Genomic DNA, 20,383 nt, shown 5'->3' with positions numbered 1-20,383 from the left:
TCACTCTAAAGTGCTCTTAACACGATCGCGGGCTCCATCACCTGGTCTAGCCATCAGGACTCTCTGTGCCACCTCTGGAGGTCATCCTGCAATCCCGGCCGGGACACTGATCACAGGTCCTGGTGGTGCTCCTGACAAGGGCTTCGAACCCACCACCTGGAAGCCGGTTCATGAGCCCTGATGGACCCTTTTTTGTCCTGGGCTTTGCCTGCAACACCGTACCGTTCCCCACCAGTTCCATTCACTGTCCCAGAGCCTGGGTTGGGGGGGGGGGGGGGTTGATCTCCCTCTGTGGTTTAATCATTGAATTATTACAGCATAGAAGGAAGCCTTTCAGTCTGTTCTGTCCATGCTAGCTCCCTGTGGGAGTTATTTATCTCGTGACTCTGTGAACCTTTTCAAATAATTATTTGATTCCGATTTTGAAGCTCATGATTTAACCTGCCTATGTGACGGGGTATTCCAGATTCTGAGCGCTCCCCACGTCAAAGTGCTTTCCTCTTACTAAAGATTTTCTCATGAGGATTAGTCATTCACATTGCAATTTTACAGGGGCTTTTCAAGCTTAGAAAGCCATCAAAAGAGAGCACTTGCATTTATAAAGTACCTTTCACAACCTCGAGCCTCCCAAATATGATCTGCAGTTTAATGAATTGTCACCACTGCAGTGTAGAAAACACAGCAACTGATTTTTACACAGCAGGATCCCACAAACAACCACAGGAAAACCAGATGCTTGTAATCTTGACCGTTTTGGTTGAGGTCGAGGTATTTGTTCAGGTCACCAGGGAGACCTCTTGCCACCACTCGTCAGGAACTAGTGTCATGGCACGTTTTGATATCAACCTGAGAGGTCAGAAATGGCATCTTAGCTATCACTGGACTGTCTCCGTCTAGTTTGGGAGCTGTGCTCACAACATCAAGATTCAGAAACTGGAGAGAGTGCTCCACCAAGCCACAGGTTGCATTTGCTGGATGAGAGAATAGTAAATTACAGAAGAGCTGTGTGCTGAGGATTTTGAGGGGTAACTCTGGGCTTTGGTGTAATCACTGTGCACAGACGCAGGTTCATTCAGATGGGTTGAGAATGTAATTGAGTCAGCTGGCAGACCTAGTTAATGAATTAGTAACCCAGGCCTGTGTGGGATGATAAGATGGATGGGGTGGGGGTGGTGTTGTGAAGGTGTCAGTATCAATAGCTGGTGAACTGAGGGACTAAAAACCTTGATGCTCTGACAAGATGAGGGAGAGAGACATGACTCACAGTTAACTAATGATGGAATTATTTCTCTCACACATATGGTGATTTACCTTGAAATCTGAGAGAAGGTTATCAAAATTGTAAGGGGTGGCACGGTGGCTCAGTGGTTAGCACTGTTGCCTCACAGCACCAGGGTCCCAGGTTCAATTCCATCCTTGGGTGACATTCTCCCCGTGTCTGCGTGGGTTTCCTCCGGGTGCTCCGGTTTACTCCCACAGTCCAAAGATGTGCAGGTCAGGGTGAATTGGCCATGCTAAATTGTCCCATAGTGTTAGTGTTCAGAGGGAAATGGGTCTGGGTGGGCTACTCTTCGGAGGGTCGGTGTGGACTGGTTGGGCCGAAGGGCCTGTTTCCACACTGTAGGGAATCGAATCTTTTTAAATAAAAGACCTGTGTGTAAGCATGAGTGGTTGAATCAGTCCGTAATGTCAGACTGGAGCTGCTGGGCTTGTTGGAGGTGGGGAGTGCTGACCAAGGGCAATGAGAATTGTTGAAAGTCAGGTTACCAGGGGCATAGTGCTGTAGTTTCTTATGAAAGCCAGGTTCCTTGCCCGCATTCTTTTTGTTTCTTTGTCTGATGACAATCACATTCTACTCAAACCAAAATGTCGTAAGTGGTATTTCAACAAGTTTCTTTGGATTATTAGCCCAAACTTCCAGCATCTGCAGTCCTCACTTTCTCCAAACTTCCAGATTGCCAATAGCAAACCCACTGTGCTTTCAATCCCCAGTAAAGTGTTATAAGCAGTGAGCTTTATCACTAATGTCTTGAACTGAGGACTCACCATTCCAGTCTTGGGTCAGTCAATCTCTTGGCATTGTTTAGCATGAGCACAGGATGGTTGTCTCTGATGTCCTCGTCAGCATTTATCCAGCAGTCGCCATAACTGAAGCATTATCAGCGCATGATACAAACAAGGATTTGGAGGCCAGTCAGCCTTTCAAACTTGCTCTGCTGTTCGCTAAGATCATGGCTGACCTGATTTTAACTTCAGCTCCCAATTCCTACATATCCTTCATCTATCATCTCTTTGGTTATACAGAATCTTCCCCACTTCTGCCTTTAAATATTTTAAGATTCTGGAGTCACTACCTTTTGAGGAAGGGAATTCTAAAGACTCAGCCCGCTGAGAGAGGGTATGATTCCTCATCTCTGTTGTAAATGGGTGACCCTTCATTTTTAATGACCCCTGATTCTAGTTAAAGAATTATTATTTGAATTCATTACACTACTTTACCAAGACACAGTGAAAAGCTTTATTACCTCTTCCAGGCTTATAGTCTTGCTGTAGCATATTGCTACTTGCAAAATGGCAACGTGCTGCCTACTTTTCAAGGGTGATCACACTTTTATTGGTGGACAGGTACTTAGAGAGGCACTAAATTGACAAAGGCTGCTTTAGAACTGCAGGGGTCTTCCTTTATCTTGTAGCTAACGATGGGCTGTAATGAGTGTCCCTGCTAGCAATCACCCATATCCCCCAAGAGCAAAGAAATGCTTTCAAGAGCAGGATAAATGTCAGTCAAACCTCCAACACTGTTCGAGTCCCAGACTGTACCTAAGATTTTAATGTCCGTTGTTTAGTTACCACAGGAGTGGTGAGTAGCAGTTTCTCTATGCAACATGATGCTAGCTGCATAGATCCTGCACAAACAGTCCCGATATCTCCAAAACAGAAACACACTAAAGCTGTCTGCTGTGCCATTTTCCGATCCCTGCTATACCCTGACGAGATCACGCTTCTGCATTGACTCTTAATGTTAAAGTCAATCCACGGTATCCAATGAGTGCACAAGACTCATTGAGATACTGGTTTCAATCTTGGGGTGAGCCACTGTCACCTTCTCCCAGTGAGCTGTGAGCCACTCGCTGCCTTATCGACTGATTGTTGTCAAAAGCATTAAAATGACCCTGAGGCTGTTTTGTGGTCTGGGAAGGCGGTTGCGTACGAGGCTCTGACTGCGACGGCTCTGACAAGCTGATCATTAGTTTTGTGTGAGAATGTTGCAGGATGTGGAGCAGAGGAGGAGGAGAAATGGGGGTGGAATGTGGACCAGGCTCCCCCTGCACCCCTGATTTTGCCCTTCCTCTACTGTCAAAGTGAGTCTCTCCCGGTCAGCTCAAGCTCATCCTCTGTCTTCCCTTTCCCTCAGCAGGATGGAAATGTCCCAGAAGAATACTCTTGGTGCCTTGCCCATCAATACCCTGTCTGTGCCACCCCGGATCAGTGCAGAGATGCCACCCATGCCAGTCTCCAAGCCAATTCAGATGGTACCGCGGGGTTCGCAAATGTACCCACCTGCTCAGCAACCTGACATTTACTACCAGGACCCACGGAGCTCTGCAACTTCGTATGAGGCTGCGCAGTATCCACCAAGTGAGTAGTCTCCCCTTGTGAAAACACAGTTGGCATCATGTAACAGAGACTCGGTAAGGACCACCGACACAGATCCTGCAGAAACCACTTGTACCACATGCAGACAGAAGACCAAAGCTCAACCAGGTCACGTGGTAAACTCTTCGGTAGCTAAACCCTGTCCCAAGGAAGGCACCGCAGGGACTCTGGTTTCTAGAGCGAGAATTTCCATCTCCGCGCAGAGGGAGGCATTTGAATGCAGGCTTCCTGCGTTGGTGGAGGTGGGGAATGGTGAGGGAGGGAAAGGTCGGTCACAGGTTTTCAAGAGAGTGGATCAACCAATCCTGGACGTGACTGAGATTACTGGATTTTGCAGAACCAGCACATTGCAGGTGCATAAAAATGGCACCTACATCAGAAGGGCGGTAGCCATAGGTGACTGGTGCACAATTTGGAGACTGGGTATTGGGAGAGTCACTAATCTTTGTTACTTGTCAGATTAATGAGAAAAGATTTCTTCCGTTCTGAGGTTTTTTGAGAAGCAGTATCACTCCCTTGTGTTCCACGCTGCGACCACAAGGTGGTGCTGTTGTTGCAGTTGGCTCCTTTACGAAGCCACAACAACTCTGAGTCACAGAGCTGAACAGCATGGAAACAGACCCTTCGGTCAAACCCGTCCATGCTGAACAGGTATCCTAAACTAATCTAGCCCCATTTGTCAGCATTTGGCCCATATCTGTCCCTGTTCATCTACCCATCCAGATGCCTTTTAAATGTTGCAATTGTGTCAGCCTCCACCGCTTCCTCTGGCAGCTCATTCCATACAGGCACCGCCCTCTTCGTGAAAAGGTTGCTCCTTGTGTCCCTTTTTAACTCTTATCCCTCTTGCCCTCAAACGTGCCCTCTTGTTTTGGACTCCCCTACCCCATGGAAAAAATCTTGGCTATTCACCCTATCTATGCCCCTCATGGTTTTATAAACTTATATAAGGTCACCCCTCAGCTTCCAAATGCTCAGTAGCCCCAGCCTAATCAGCCTCTCCCTATTGTTCAAAGCCTTCAACCCTGGCAATATCCTTGTAGATCTTGTCCGAGCTCTTTCCAGTTTCACAACATCCTTCCAATAGCAGGGAGACCAGAATTGAATGCAGTATGCCAAAACTGCCCTAACCAGTGTCCAGTACAATGAAGAAAAGCAGTGAGCCTAGCACTGATCCATATGGCCTCTGGTCACAGGTCTCCACCTTTGTGTTTTAAAATGTCCATACCTTCGCCACCACCACCATTATCTCTGTAAGATGGAAATTTTTCAAGATATCACTATTTATTTCCCCAAGTTCTCTTGCTTCCATATTCTTCTCTACAGTAAACACTAATGTAAAAATACATGTTTAGTATCTCCCCCATCTCCTGCAATTCCACACAGAGTCAGCCTTGCTGATCCTTAAGGGGTCCTGTTCTCTCCCTAGTTACCCTTTTGTCCATAAAGTATTTGTAAAAACCCTCTTGGATTCTCCTTGACCCTATTTGCCAGAGCTATCTCATGTCCCCTAAAACCTCAGTTTCTCTAGTCTTCCAGCCTTCCCTATACTTACCAGCCATACCCTTCACCCTAATAGGAACATATTGTCCCTGGATCTCGTGATCTCATTTCTCAAGGCTTTCCACTTTCCAGCTATCCCTTTTACCTGTGAATATACACCCCTCATTGACTTTTTGAAGTTCTTGCCTAATACTGTCAAAATTGTCCTTCCTTTGATTTAGAACTTTAACTTTTTAGGGCTGGTCTATCTTTTCCATTACTATTTTGAAGTTAGAATTATGATCAGTGGCCCCAAATGACACCTCCGTCACCTGTCCTGCCTTCTTTCCCAAGAGTAGGCCAAGTTTTGCTCCTTCTCTGGTAGGTATGCACTTAAATTCCTCTCCATCCAAGCCCTTAACACTATGGCAGTCCCAGTTCATGTTTGGAAAGTTAAAATCCCCTACCTTTACCATGCTATTTATTCTTATTGATAACCGAGATCTCCTTACAAGTTTGAGTCTCAATTTCCTGCTGACTATTGAGGGATCTTGAGTCCAATCCTAATAGGATGATCATACCCTTTTTATTTCTCGATTCCACCCAAATAACTTCCTTGGACGAGCTCCCAGGAATATCCTCCCTAAGTACAGCCATAATGCTATCCCGCAATAAAAAATGCTGCTGCTCCTCCTGTCTCGCCTCTTTCTATCCTTATAGCTTCTCTACCCTGGAACATTAAGCTGCCAGTCCTGTCCATCCCTGAGCCATAGAAGTTTATAATTGCTATGATATCCCAGTCCCATGTTCCTAACCGTACCGAGTTCATCTCCCCTTCCTGTTAGGCCTCTTGCATTGAAATAAATGCAGTTTAATAGGTCAGTCCTACCTTCCTCTCTGCCTTATTCCTGTCTATCTTGCCTGTTTGACTTGCTCCTTTTCCCAATTGCGCAGACTCAGACTGATCTCTTTCCTCACTATTTCCCTGGGTCTTCCCCCTCTCCTCCGCCCCCAGAAAACCGAGTTTACGTTCTCCCGAGCAGTTGTAGCAAATTTCCCTGTCAGTATATTTGTCCCCTTCCACTTCCGGTATAATCTGTCCTTGTTGTACAGGTCACTTCTACCCCAGAATAGAGTCCAGCGATCCAAAAATATGAACCCTTCTCCCTTGCACCAACTCCTCAGCTACACATTCATCTGCTCGATCCCTCTATTTCTATTCACTAGCTCCTGACACAGGGAGTAATCCAGATATAACTACCCTCGAGGACCTACTTTTTTAAATTCCTGCCTAATTTCCTAAACACTCTCCTCAGAATCTCGTACTTTTCCCTTCCTCTATCATTAATCCAAGTGTACAACAACTTCCTGCTGGTCCCTTTTTCTCTTTGAGAATATCCTTGATCCTAGCACCAGGGAGGCAACGCAACATTCTGATATCTCGTTGGCCACAAAAACGTCAAGTCTCAGAGGGCGACTTCTGTCCAAAAACATTGCTCTGACCTTTGCAGTGTTCTCCTCTTGCCCCTGAGCTGTGTGAGATGATTCAATGAAACCGTTTGAGGCAGACTCGTGCTCCAATTAGAAGCATATGTGAATGTATACAAACGTCTCTGATAAATTTCAGATTTAAATCAAAATCCTGTCCACCCTGTCAGGTGCATATAAAAGATCCGATGGCACCATGTTGAAGAGGTGCCCTGGCCAAAATGTCCCCCTCAATCAACCACTGCATTAGGTTATCCAGTCATGACCATGTTGCTGTTGTGGGAGTTCTGTATTTCTTATATTAGAAGAATAACAGCAGTTACAAATATGTAAATTGGCTGCAATAGTTTAGGCTATACCGATGTGTCCATTTTTGTGCATAAACCATTCAGTTAGACTCCAGCCACTCTTCAGTATCATCACTACTGAGTATCGACTTTCTTTGTTGTTAACTGTTGCCAGGTTTTTTTTTTGCTGAAATCTCCTTTTTGTTTTTGCCAGACCTTTACTATCCTCACCATTCTTCAGGAACTGTGACTCCATACCTGCCACCGTATCGACGGACAAGCAACGTGCCAGAACCTCCAATGCCCCCTTCCACCCTCCAGTACCAGGACCATTACCCAGCCTACATTTCAGAGAGGATGGGAAGTTCTCAGTACTCCAGCCCTCAACAGTACCCACTGGCACAGCCGGTGTCAGGAATGTACCCGGCACATTACGATGGGCGCCGGGTGTATCATCCTCCACAATCCTACACGAGGGAGGAAATGCGAAGCAGCCCGATACCAGTCGATGTGCCATCTGCTGTCACCAACTATATCACAGAGCCCAGGGACCGCTATGCCCCTGAAAACTACTACACTGTGAGTCCTCACCCCAACCAGATCAGACCACCTTACAGGGTAAGCTGTGAGTCTGCCTTGGACCTGTTGTTTCTGTGTTTTGTACGATTATGTTGTCGATGCTGTCTGTTGTTGTCAGTCTGTACTACGCTGCCAGAGACTGTCAGGGTGAATCCTCTAGAGCCCAATTCCTCGCCACCATTCCACACAGTCGTCAAACACAGCCCCATACGTGCGGATAAACATAGGGCTGGCGTTTAATCCCAGCATCTCCATCGGGCAATGGGGAAGAGTTGGTCTATCATATGAAACGAATCCCTCAATTCCACCGACCTCCACCCTGACAGTGAGGGGGGAGAAACGATCCAGGCTATGGGCTAATCCAGTGGTGGAACACAGGATTGACCTGTTCAAATGCTGAAGCACTTGCTGCTTTTCCTTTATTGTTCAAAATGGTCTGAGTTCCGTTTTGGTCTTGCTGCTCTGTTCTACCCCAGTCCAGCATCACCCCACTTCTCAGGTGTGGCTGTCCTGCTCTGAACCACACGAGGAATCACATTTTTACCGTTGGTCCCTGCTGACGATTTGGGGGATAGCCTGGAATTTCATGAGCTATAAGAAGTACAAAAGATGGGGAAGGGAAGGGAAGGACTGATTTGAAGCAGAGGAAATCTTGGAGCATGAAGATATGGAGGACATACTAATGAGGGCATCTTCCAGTTTCCATTTGAAAATTACCTGAGTGAGAATGGAAGAGTGCAAGGGGCAAAAACAGAGCAATTTGATTGTGTAACTTTTTAAATGGGGGAGACATTGTTAAAAACAGAATGGGAACTAAGTGGAGAAGTCCGAGTCGAAATGGCTGCATCCTCACTAATGAGAGAGGTTTTGAATGTAAACCTTACAAAATCCTTGGAGGGAATGCTGGGTGATGAGAGATGTTGAGGGTTTGGTTAAGGAAAAGAAGGAAGCAGACAGGAGAGAGAGAGAGTGAATCCTTATAGTGTAAAGGCAGTAGGAATATACTTCAGAGGGTTATCAGGAGGGCAAAAAGGGGACATGAGATAGCGTTGGCAAATAGGGTTAAGGAGAATCCAAAGGGTTTTTACAAATACATGAAGGACAAAGAGTAACTGGGGAGATAATAAAGGCTCTTCAAAGATCAGGAAGGCAGCCTTTGTGTGGAACCGCAGGAAATGGGGGAGATACTAAATGAGTATTTTGTATCAGTGTTTACTGTGGAAAAGGACATGAAAGATATAGAATGTGGGGAAATAGATGGTGACATCTTGAAAAATGTCCAAATTACAGAGGAGGAAGTGCTGGATGTCTTGAAACTGATAAAAGTGGATAAATCCCCAGGACCTGATCAGGTGTACCCAAGAACTCTGGGAAGCTGGGAAGGTGATTGCTGGGCCTCTTGCTGAAATGTAGTCACAGGTGAGATGCCCAAAGGTTAGAGGTTGGCTAACGTGGTGCCACAATTTAAGAAAGTTGGTAAGGACAAGTTGGGGAACTATAGACCAGTGAGCTTGATGTCAGTGGTGGGCAAGTTGTTGGAGGGAATCCTGAGGGACAGGATGTACATGTATTGGGAAAGGCAGGATTAGGGATAGTCAACATGGCTTTGTGCATAGGAAATAATGTCTCATAAACTTAATTGAGTTTTTTTGAAGAAGTAACAAAGAGGATTGATGAGGGCAGAGCAGTAGATGTGATCTGTACGGACTTCAGTAAGGTGTTCGACAAGGTTCCCCATTGGAGACTGATTAGCAGGTTTGAATCTCATGGAATACAGGGAGAACTAGCCATTTGGATACAGAACTGGCTCAAAGGTAGAAGATAGAGGGTGGTGGTGGAGGGTTGTTTTTCAGACGAGTGGCCTGTGACCAGTGGAGTGCCACAGGGATCTGTGCTTTTCATTATTTATATAAATGATTTTGATGCGAGCATAAGAGGTATAGTTAGTAAGTTTGCAGATGATGCCAAAATTGGAGGTGTAACAGACAGCGAAGAATTACTGATCTCAGATTACAACAGGATCTTGATCAGGTGGGCCAACGGGCTGAGAAATAGCAGATGGAGTTTAATTTCAATAAATGCGAGGTGCTGCATTTTGGAAAGGCACATCAGGCCAGGACTTCTACCCTTAATGGTTAGGTCCTAGGGAGTGTTGCTGAACAGAGACTTTGGAGTGCAGGTTCATACCTCCTTGAAAGTGGAGTTGCAGGTAGATAGGATAATGAAGAAGGCGTTTGGTATGCTTTCCTTTATTGGTCAGAGTATTGAGTACAGGAGTTGGGAGGTCATGTTGCGGCTATACAGGACATTGGTTAGACCACTGTTGGAATATTGTGTGCAATTCTGGTCTCCTTTCTATCAGAAAGATGTTGTGAAACTTGAAAGGGTTCAGAAAAGATTTCCAAGGATGTTGCCAGGGTTGGAGGATTTGAGCTATAGGGAGAGGCTGAACAGGCTGGGGCTGTTTTCCCTGGAGCGTCGGAGGCTGAGGGTTGACCTTATAGAGGTTTATAAAATCATGAGGGACATGGATAGGATAAATAGACAAAATCTTTTCCCTGGGGTAGGGGAGTCCAGAACTAGAGGGCATAGGTTTAGGGTGAGAGGGGAAAGATATGAAAGAGACCTAAGGGGCAACTTTTTCATGCACAGGGTGGTACGTGTATGGAATGAGCTGCCAGAGGAAGTGGTGGAGGCTGGTACAATTGCAACATTTGAGAGGCATTTGGATGGGTATATGAATAGGAAGGGTTTGGAGGGATATGGGCCGGGTGCTGGCAGGTGGGACTAGATTGGGTTGGGATATCTGGTCGGCATGGACGGGTTGGACCGAAGGGTCTGTTTCCATTCTGTACGTCTCTGAGTCTACCACAGGCCTGAGCAGGACCAGCTTAACTGAGCAGAGTTGCTTCTTCACTGCACAACCTAACAGGCCAGTCAGCCCAGCAAGCTCATGCTAGTGTTCATGCTCCAAAAGCAGCTGTTCTCACCATACTTCTTCTGAACATGTCTCTGCCTTTTGTATTCCCTCCTTGTTGTGGTTCTGTTCGCCGAGCTGGGAATTTGTGTTGCAGACGTTTTGCCCCCTGTCTAGGTGACATCCTCCTGTGAATCTGTGGATGAGTGCCATGCCTTTAGGAATTCCCTGGCTGTTCTCTGTTTGGCTTGTCCTATAATAGTAGTGTTGTCCCATCAATAAGCTCATCGACTTGGACCCAATATACCGGCTACTGCAACGGACAGTTGGAACTGACAACTGGAAGCGGCAGAGACAAACCACTATAAATGCTGGAGGAAACAACACAGAAGCGTTTCACAGGAGGCTCCCCAGCACTGAGGATGTCACCTAGACAGGGGACAAAACGTCTGCAACGCAAATTCCCAGCTCGGCGAACAGAACCACAACAACGAGCACCCGAGCTACAAATCTTCTCACAAACTTTGTATTCCCTTCTCCCTTGCATAACTTATCTAGCATTTTCTTTCATTTGTTCGCAATATTTGTGTATTACCCATCCCTAATTGCCTTAGAAACAGTCGTGAGCTTCCATCTTGAACCACTGCAATCCATGTGATAGAGGAACACCATAATGCTGTCAGGAGTTTAATCCTGCCACATTTAAGGAATGGTGATATATTTCCAAGTCGGAACAGTGAGAGACTTGGAGGGGGGCTTGAAGATGATGTTCCCAAGTATCTGCTGCCCCTATCCTCCTCAGTGCATAGTTTTGGAAGGTGCTGTTATAAATCCTAAAAAACTCCTTAAATACATCTATGCTAGTTGTATCAATGTCTACTTGTAACAGCAAGTTCCAGTTCTGACAGATCTCTGGGTAAAAGTTTCTCTTCGCTTGTAACAGGACGTTGTTGTACTGTTTGCTTCTAGGATCCTCATGTCAGAGTGCCACAGCACCAACCTCAACCTCAGCCAAGCCTGGATTATCTTCACCGGCGCAGGAAAGAGTTAATGGCCCAGCTCGAGGAGAGGAAGACCATTTCCCCACCTCCCTTCCCCCCAACCGCAGCAATGCCATCTTCCTTTGTCGATGTTTCACCAGAGGTACTTGGAACTTTCTCAGGTTTCTCTTATCAAGAATGCACGACCACTGCATGGGAAAAGAAAGACCGTATCCTGCAATTGCATTAAAGTCTACCAGTGACTGGCTCATTCAGTCCACTGGCTTTCCTCCCACCTGTGATCCAGTCCAAACATTGGTTCTCCCCCAGTTAGTGTTGCAGTTCAATCACTGACTCCTTTGAATCTTGAATCCAACCCAATTCTTGGCTCCCTCAACCCCAGAATCTCGCTGTCTCTCAGTAAAACATGCAGGTCAATCATAGCCTCTGCAAGTTCAGTTTCCTTTAATATTTTCCGGGTTTCCTTCCACAATCCAAAGATGTGCAGATTAGGTGAGTTGGCTAAATTGCCCATAGTGTTCAGGGATATGTAGATTAGATGCATTAGCCAGGGGTAAGTGCCAAATAATAGGGGAGGGGAATGGGTCTGCGTGGGTTACTTTTCGGAGGGTCAGTGTGGAATTGTTGGGCCAAATGGCCTGTTTCCACACTGCAGGGATTCTATGATTTCGAATTAACCTGTTCAGAAATGCCATTTTCATACATGCATGGTACAGGTGAGACATAAATCTGGGGCTTCTGACTCAGAGGCAAGGGCCCTGTTTGTGCAGGTGCCAGTCTTTCATCTGTTGGTTTCAGTATAAATGTTAACCGTGTGCTTATATATTTCTATGCTCAGTATTCCGAAGAGGACCTGAAAGCAGTCAAGAAGTACAAGGATCATGAATACACTGCTCAGTACTCACCCTGGTCTTGCGATACTATTGGTTCCTACATAGGCAGCCAAAATGCACAACCTAAAGACGTTATGCCTTCCAGTGGAATGGAGATGAACGTAAGGCACACTCTTGCATTAGTTTACTAAGATACATAGTGAATAATGGCATTAATTCACCTCAATGGAGGTGAGTCCAGTGAAATACGTATAGGAAGTGCCTCTGAAATCCGCGGTCCATGCACACACACAACACCCCATTCAGGACAGCAGCACACTCCTGACATGCTTGAGCTAGGGAGGGAATCAAATCCACCAGGACTCATGGGAATAGAAGGCCTTGAAGCAAGAATTAGCCTATGATATTCATTGTACTGCTTACAAAGGGTAAAGCTTCCTCTGCACTGTTCCTATCAAACACTCCTGGGATAGGTATGGCACAGGGTCAGATGCAGATAAAGTTGTCTTTGTAATGTACCTCAACCTCAGAAAAGTTAACAGCACTTAACCATACTGTTCTCTTTGATTTGAGGGTTTCGTGTTGAGTTGCAGTGCCAAGTGTCAAAGATGTGTGTCCTGGAAGAAGCTGGGTTGGTTCCAATGTTGTCTCACACAAGTCCTTTACAGTGCTCAGACAATGAGCGAGGACTTGTTCATGCCACCAGTCAGGTGCTCGTCAGTCACAAACCTAGCAGTGAAAGTCTTTACTAACCACATTGTCTCGTCGTAACTGTTTACAAAGCATTAAACCCAAGGACATTGGGAAGGACAGTAATAGGATCATGTGGTTGGAACAGGTGGGTGTGTATGTTGACTCTGTGCTTGGCTTGTTTCACATGCCCTTAGAGATGGTGAATCATTGACAGGCAGCAGTGATTGTACAACTGCTTTTCTTGGAACTGCGTGTACAGGATGTCAGTGATAATCAGGCATTTTGGTACAAGTGTGTCGTAATGTGTGGAGTCCTTCCTCTTCTGTTTTAACGTGTGAATAGGATGTGCTTTGGGTTAAAAAAAGACCCCCTTCCTCCTAAAGTTGTGGCGGTATTTCAGTTCATCCAAGATTGAACTGGGTTTGCCATTGTGTGTAATGGTGGAGATGGGGTTCCAGTAATGATGATCATGATAAAAATCGCGTGTTTTCATGTTCAGCCTTAATCAGATAGTTTTGATGTTTCTGCTTGTGCAAATGGTGATAATTATAACACCACCATAATAACAGAGTTACTCTGCATCTTTATCTGGAATCCAGATTAGAGTAGTGCTGGGGAAGCACAGCAGGTCAGGCAGCTTCCGCGGAACAGGAAAAATCAACATTTCAGGCAAAAGCCCATCAGGGATGAGGCTGGAAGCCTCGGGTGGAGAAATAAATGTGAGGGGGGGTTGGGGCTGGGGGGAAGGGAGCTAAGAGTGCAGTAGGTGGATGGAGGAGGGGATGAAGGTGATAGGTCGGAGAAGAGGTTGGGAAGGAAGTTGACAGGTGTGACAGGTCATGAGGACAGTGCTGAGCTGGCAGGTTGGGGGAGGGGAAATGAGGAAACTGGTGAAAGTCCATATTGATGCCCTGGGGTTGAATTGTTCTGAGATGGAAGATGAGGCGTTCTTCCTCCAGGCGTCGGGTGGCGAGGGAGTGGCGGTGGAGGAGGCCCAGGACCTGCATGTCCTCCGCAGTGGGAGGGGGAGTTGAAATGTTCAGCCATGAGGTGGTGAGGTTGATTGGTGTGGGTGTCCCAGAGATGTTCTCTGAAGCGCTCTGCGAGTAGGCGTCCTGTCTTCCCAGTGTAGAGGAGACTGCATCAGGAGCAACCAATGCAGGAAATGACATGCAGAAGACTCCTTTGGGGCCTTGGATGGAGGTGTGGGCGCAGGTTTCTCAATTCCTACGGTGGCAGGGGAAGGTGCTGGGAGGGGAGGGTGGGTTGTCAGGGGGCGTGGACCTGACCAGCGAGTTGCGGAGGCAAATATATCTCTAGGGTCCGTTTGTTGGTGGAGTTCAAGAGAAACCTCTTTCCATAAGTGGTTAAACTGTGGAACTTGCTGCTGGAAATTGCAGTGGCCATAGGTATCATCCTAAATGAATCTATGGTAGGTAGGTTCATATAGCAGAAGGGTATGCTGATGATGAGCACAGATCATGTGCAGCATAAACCTTGGCACAGATCAGTCAGGCTGCATGGACCTGGATGTAATTTTGGTGTCTTTCTTGCCGTCTGCTCAATCGTGTTTCTTTTTCAGTACTTGAGGTTTTGATTTCAGGGTTGGTTTTGAGTGTGTGGAGGGCAGCTGTGCTGGTAATGGATGGACCTTTTGTAGCTTTTAAAGCAACCCAGTGTGATATGACTGAGTTGAACCCCTTTGGGGGAAGGTTTGTAAATCATTACCAAAATCAAAATATCTGTCTGTGCAAAAGTCTCCAAGTGCAACCACTCCCTGATGGAATCAGGCACTTCTGCCTGCTGTAGAGAATAATCCCCGCCACTAACCCCAACCTGGGTTTATGTCGAAATGCCTGAGTGAGCGATGGAGCAGAATGGCAAGGGCTTTACATGCACTTAGCTGAAGTACCACAGTGGTTCACCGATTGAGGCAATGCTGCAACAAGGCCAGCCGACCGACCGACCGACCGGTAATGTTTTAGAGCAGTATTTGTGTGAACGAAGGTAACTCACAGCTTCCTTGTTGTTTCACAGAACGTTGACAGTAAAGGCCTGAGGGAGCAGCTGATGAATCTGGACCTTCAGAGGAGAACAGCTGAGAGCAAGGAGGAGGATCCCATCATCCCCTTTGGAGAGTTGCCAACTGTTTCCAAATTCGGTGCTATTTCCCGCACCTCTAAAACCAGCTATCAGACGACAGGGCCGGTGCAGGCAATGGCCTCTCAAGGCATTGCCACAAAGCCCATCAGTGTTTCAGGTAACGGCAACTCCAGGCAAACATTGTGCAACTGCACTCACTGATATCCATTAAACCCACAAAGAGTGACTGCATTCTAAATATTCAGGACAATGCTGGTTATACCTCCTTCTATATTACAATCAGTGTCAGTTCTAATACCGTCCCGATATTCCCATCATTGACATCGTAATCACATTCAGATCGTCCCATCACTGACAAAATTCAATTCTGATATTCCCATCACTGACGTCGGAACCCCATCCTGACGTTCCCATTACTTAATTTCCAAAAAGAAAATCATATTCATCACATGATTAATCTTCAAAATAAGAGTTCATTGACTTGGTGGCATATTGTCATGGATAGAGGATTAGTTAACTGAACAGGAATCACAGTGGGTATATAGTGGAGTACTTTTAAACTGGCAGTCTGTCTCTCTTGTGCAAGGCTCAGTGCTGAGGCCTCAGCTATGAATAGATTATATGAGTCTTCACCTCATATTGCTGGACAGCAAGATATCAAAGTAAGGTGTAGAGGACAGAGAGAGAGAGAGACAACATAGAAGTAAAGACCAGTTAAAGGAATGGGCAGCATGGTGGCAGACAGATTATAATGCTGTGAAGTTTGAGATTATTTACCTGCCCCATAAAAATAGAAAAGCAGAATTTTTTTTTGTAAAAGCTGTGGAACCTCTAATTGTTCAGGTAAACCTGGGTGTGTAAGGAACACAAGTTAACATATAGGAAGACAAGTTGTGTTGTTTCATCGTTAGGGAATCTCAGTAGAAATTAATTCTTGCTAGATATCAGTGCCACGTGGAAGTGTTCTGTATCTGCACCCTGGTCACCCACCAAGATCTGTTCGAGAATAATATGATGAAGATGCTGTCTTTTATTTCTCCCTGACACATTGGTGTAACTCTCCCATCACAATGAGTATGAATGTGAGCGGTATTTACTTTAACCTGGTCCTGACGATCTGCTGTTTTCGGGGTTGGTTAGCTCAGTTGGTTGGATGTCCAGTTTGTGATGCAGAGTGACACCGAGAGCATGGGTTCAATTCCCACACCAACTGGGATTACCTTTAAAGGATCCTCTCCCTCTCCCTCTCCCTCTCCCTCTCCCTCGAGAGAGAGTAGTCCTATGATCGTCTGAGACTTATTTTACCTATCTGCTGCTTTGAGGTAATTAAAACAAAAACAAACACAGAAATTGCAGAAAAGCTCAACAGGTTTTCTGGCGAGAAATCGGAGTTAATAATGTTTCTGACACAGTGACCCTTCATACCTAATGGGGATGTTCCGAGGGTCAGCAAAAGTAATAGAGCACTGTGGAACTGTATGACCTCTGGGCTGAAAGCACTCTCTGGATAATGTCCACACAGGACAGAATTGCTCATGTACCTGAAATTTCACTCTTCACGTCAAGAACACAGCCTGCTTTCTTCTTCTGATAGTGAAAGCTTCTCTAACCATGTCCTTTTTTTTATTTTCTGTAGATTACAATCCATATGGAAGCCACAATAGTTGGGCAAGCTCGTCAGTCTCTTACTCGTCACACCAAGCCATGCCTACTCAGGGACATTTCATCGACAGGTAAGATCTACCTCACCCTATCACACCTATCATTTCCCATCCTTGACTCCATCTTCCCCAAATGGTCTCTGTATGTATCAATGCGTAGCACTATCACTGCGTATGATTAGACAGTGGTGCAAATATCAAACTGGCTCCAGTAAGGAGAGGCTGAACTGAAATAAGTAAAAGCATGTGAAGGAATGTGGAGCTAAATTGATACGGTAAGATGAAGGATCACGTGGAGTGTAAAGACCAGTTTAGAGTGCCCGTTTGTGTGGTCTGTTATGTAATCATGTGAGACTTGCGGTGAAGCTACCTGTAGGTGGTCAGCTCTGAGGCAGAAGGAACAATTTGTTGGACGCTATCTCATTCAGTGTGTGGAACTCAGAGAGAGAGAGAAGGTAGACTTCACAACCCAGCGCATCTTCACTGTCAGCAGATAAGTGAAGCTTGTGGACCTGTCCCCCAGTGAGGGTCAGCACCTTCAGGAGAGAAGGGAGAAAATTGGATTGTTTGTGTTTTTTAAGTGCACGCATGTTTATTGACCAATGAATTACTACATTCCAGAGAGAGACTGAACATTCAAGAAGTGGCTGCTTCTGGAAAACACACTGTGGCTCAAATGCCTCCAACAGACAGGGAGCAACTGAGGCTGGAGTTGCAGCAAGTGAACCAGCAGATCAGCCAGCAGAACCAGCTCCGAGGAATGGAGGCAAGTAACTAAACCCCATGTTCTGGCCTGTCTGTCTACCATCTGTTGATGAACACCCGGACAGAGGAGAGTATGCAGAAGCACAGTGGAATAGGTTAACAGAGGGCATGCACAAAAAAAGGCAAAAACCCATAGAGTAATAGGAAACAGACCCTTCAGTCCCTCTTGACAAGGTCATCAATTTACAACAGGATCTTGATCAGTTGGGGCAGTGGGCTTAAGGAGTGGCCGATGGAAATTATTTTAGATAAATGCCAGATACTGCATTTTGGAAAGGCAAATCAGGGCAGGGCTTATGCACTTAAAAATAAGGAGTGTTACTGAACAAAAAAACTTTTGGCATGCAGGTTCATAGCTTCTTGAAGGTAGAGTTGCAGATAGATAGGATAGTGAAGAAGGCGTTTGGTCAAACTATTGAGTAGAGAAGTTCGGAAGTTGTGTTAGGGCTGGACAGGACATTGGTTAGACCACCTTTAGAAGATTGCATGCAATTCTGGTCCCCTTCCTATTGGAAGCATGTTGTGAAACTTGAAAGGATTCAGAAAAGATTTACAAGGAAGTTCCCAGGGTTGGAGGATTTGAGCTATAGGGAGAGGTTGAATAGGTTGGGGCTGTTTTCCCTGGAGTGTCAGAGGCTGAGGGGTGACCTTGTAGAGGTTTATAAAATCATGAGGGACATGGATAGGGTAAATAGACAAAGTCTTTCCCAGGCTGGGGGAGTCCAGAACTAGAGGGCATAGGTTTAGGGTGAGAGGGGAAAGATATAAAAGAGACCTAAGGGGCAACTTTTTCACACAGAGGATGGTACGTGTGTGGAATGAACTGCCAGAGGAAGTGGTGGAGGCTGGTACAATTGCAACATTTTAAAAAGCATCTGGATGGGTATATGAATAGGAAGGGTTTGGAGGGATATGGGCCGGGTGCTGGCAGGTGGGACTAGATTGGGTTGGGATATCTGGTCGACATGGACGGGTTGAACCGACGGGTCTGTATGACTGTAACCATGTTCCCCAAACTAAACTAGTCCTTTGCCTGCATTTGGCCCATATTCCTCTAATCCTTTCCTATTCATGTACCTGTCCAAATGTCTCTTAAATGTTGTAACTGTACCTGTACTTACCACTTCCTCTGGCAGTTTATTCCACACATGCACCAACCTCTGTGAAAGCATTGCCTCTCAGTCCTATGAGGAAAGATTAAAAAGACTGAACCTTTCCCCTCTTGAGTAGAAGAAGCAGGGATATTGTCCATTCAAATATACAAATCTTTTACAGAGTAGATAAGATAGCTGTCGACAGGATGTTTCCTCCTGGCTACCAAGATAAAGAACAGTCTGCAAAATGCTGACTGCATCTTCTCTCTGATCTCCCCTGGCACAGAGCTCTAAAGAGAGAATCTGAGTGTTTAGAATCTAGGACACTTAAGGCCTGTTACAAATGGTGGAGCAATTTGAAATTGTACAAAAAGTTAGGGACAGAGTTATAGAACATAGAACAATACAGCGCAGTACAGGCCCTTTGGCCTCCGATGTTGCGCCGATCCAAGCCCACCTAACCTAAACTAGCCCACTATCCTCCATATGCCTATCCAATGCCCATTTAAATGCCCATAAAGAGGGAGAGTCCACCACTGCTACTGGCAGGGCATTCCATGAACTCACGACTCGCTGAGTAAAGAATCTACCCCTAACATCTGTCCCAAACCTCCCACCCCTTAATTTAAAGCTATGCCCCCTCGTAATAGCTGACTCCATACGTGGAGAAAGGTTCTCATGGTCAACCCTATCTAAACCCCTAATCATCTTGTACACCTCTATCAAGTCACCCCTAAGCCGCCTTTTCTCCAATGAAAACAGCCCCAAGTGCCTCAGCCTTTCCTCATACGATCTTCCTACCATTACCAGGCAACATCCTGGTAAACCACCTCTGCACCCGTTCCAGTGCCTCCACATCCTTCCTCTAGTATGGCAACCAAAACTGCACACAATACTCCAGATGTGGCCGCACCAGAGTCTTATACAACTGCAACATGACCTCAGGACTCCAGAACTCAATTCCTCTACCAATAAAAGCCAGTACGCCATATGACTACTTCACCGCACTATTTACCTGGGTGGCAACTTTCAGAGATCTGTGTACATGGACACCAAGATCCCTCTGCTCTTCCACACTACCAAGTATCCGACCATTAGCCCAGTACCCCATCTTTTTATTACTCTTACCAAAGTGAATCACCTCACACTTAGCTACATTGAACTCCATTTGCCACCTTTCTGCCCAGCTCTGCAGCTTTATCTATATCCCGCTGTAACCTGACACATCCTTCCTCACTATCAACAACTCCACCGACTTTTGTATCACCCGCAAACGTGCTTACCCAACCTTCAAGCCCCTCCTCCAGGTCATTTATAAAAATGTCAAACAGCAATGGTCCCAAAACAGATCCTTGCGGAAGACCGCTAGTAACTGCACTCCAAGATGAACCTTTACCATCAACTACTACCCTCTGTCTTCTTCCAGCCAGCCAATTCCTAATCCAAACCTCCAACTCACCCTCAATGCCATACCTCTGTAGTTTTTGCACCTTATCAAATGGGGCACCTTATCAAACGCCTTACTAAAATCCATATACACCATATCTACCGCTTTACCCTCGTCCACCTCCTTAGTCACCTTATAGGTAAGACCTGTCAGGCTTGTAGGACAGAAAGAGATTAGAAATGGGAGGTGGCGTGGGGAAGATAATAGAGTCTGAAAACAAGGCTGTGCATTATAAAAATTGAGGTGTTGCTGAGCTAGGAGTCCATTGAGGTCAGCAAACAGCAATTGGGTGAGCAGCACTTGGTGTGAGTTAGTGAGGCAGCGGGGGCAGTCAGACTAGTTTTGGACTGGAGAGATTTGAAAGTGCCCAGTGATT

At 46.0% G+C, this 20,383-nt stretch overlaps 1 protein-coding gene across 6 annotated transcripts in view; it reads left to right on the top strand.

Annotated features, from left to right (window-relative positions):
- LOC140479551 (roquin-1-like) overlaps window positions 1-20,383 on the top strand; it is a 120,044-nt gene that overhangs the window by 87,354 nt on the left and 12,307 nt on the right. For 4 of the 6 annotated variants that reach the window (XM_072573363.1, XM_072573364.1, XM_072573362.1 and 1 more), the window contains 7 exons: window positions 3,416-3,639; window positions 7,129-7,532; window positions 11,380-11,553; window positions 12,250-12,405; window positions 14,975-15,197; window positions 16,677-16,773; window positions 17,323-17,467. In XM_072573363.1, the coding sequence (XP_072429464.1) occupies window positions 3,416-3,639; window positions 7,129-7,532; window positions 11,380-11,553; window positions 12,250-12,405; window positions 14,975-15,197; window positions 16,677-16,773; window positions 17,323-17,467 (1,423 nt within the window). The remainder of the gene's footprint in view (window positions 1-3,415; window positions 3,640-7,128; window positions 7,533-11,379; window positions 11,554-12,249; window positions 12,406-14,974; window positions 15,198-16,676; window positions 16,774-17,322; window positions 17,468-20,383) is intronic. The other 2 variants (XM_072573368.1, XM_072573365.1) reach the window with 1 other exon arrangement.

This window comes from Chiloscyllium punctatum, chromosome 7 (assembly GCF_047496795.1).
Source record: "Chiloscyllium punctatum isolate Juve2018m chromosome 7, sChiPun1.3, whole genome shotgun sequence".
Taxonomy (NCBI): Eukaryota; Metazoa; Chordata; class Chondrichthyes; order Orectolobiformes; family Hemiscylliidae; genus Chiloscyllium; species Chiloscyllium punctatum.
This window is presented reverse-complemented; position numbering and strand designations above follow the sequence as displayed.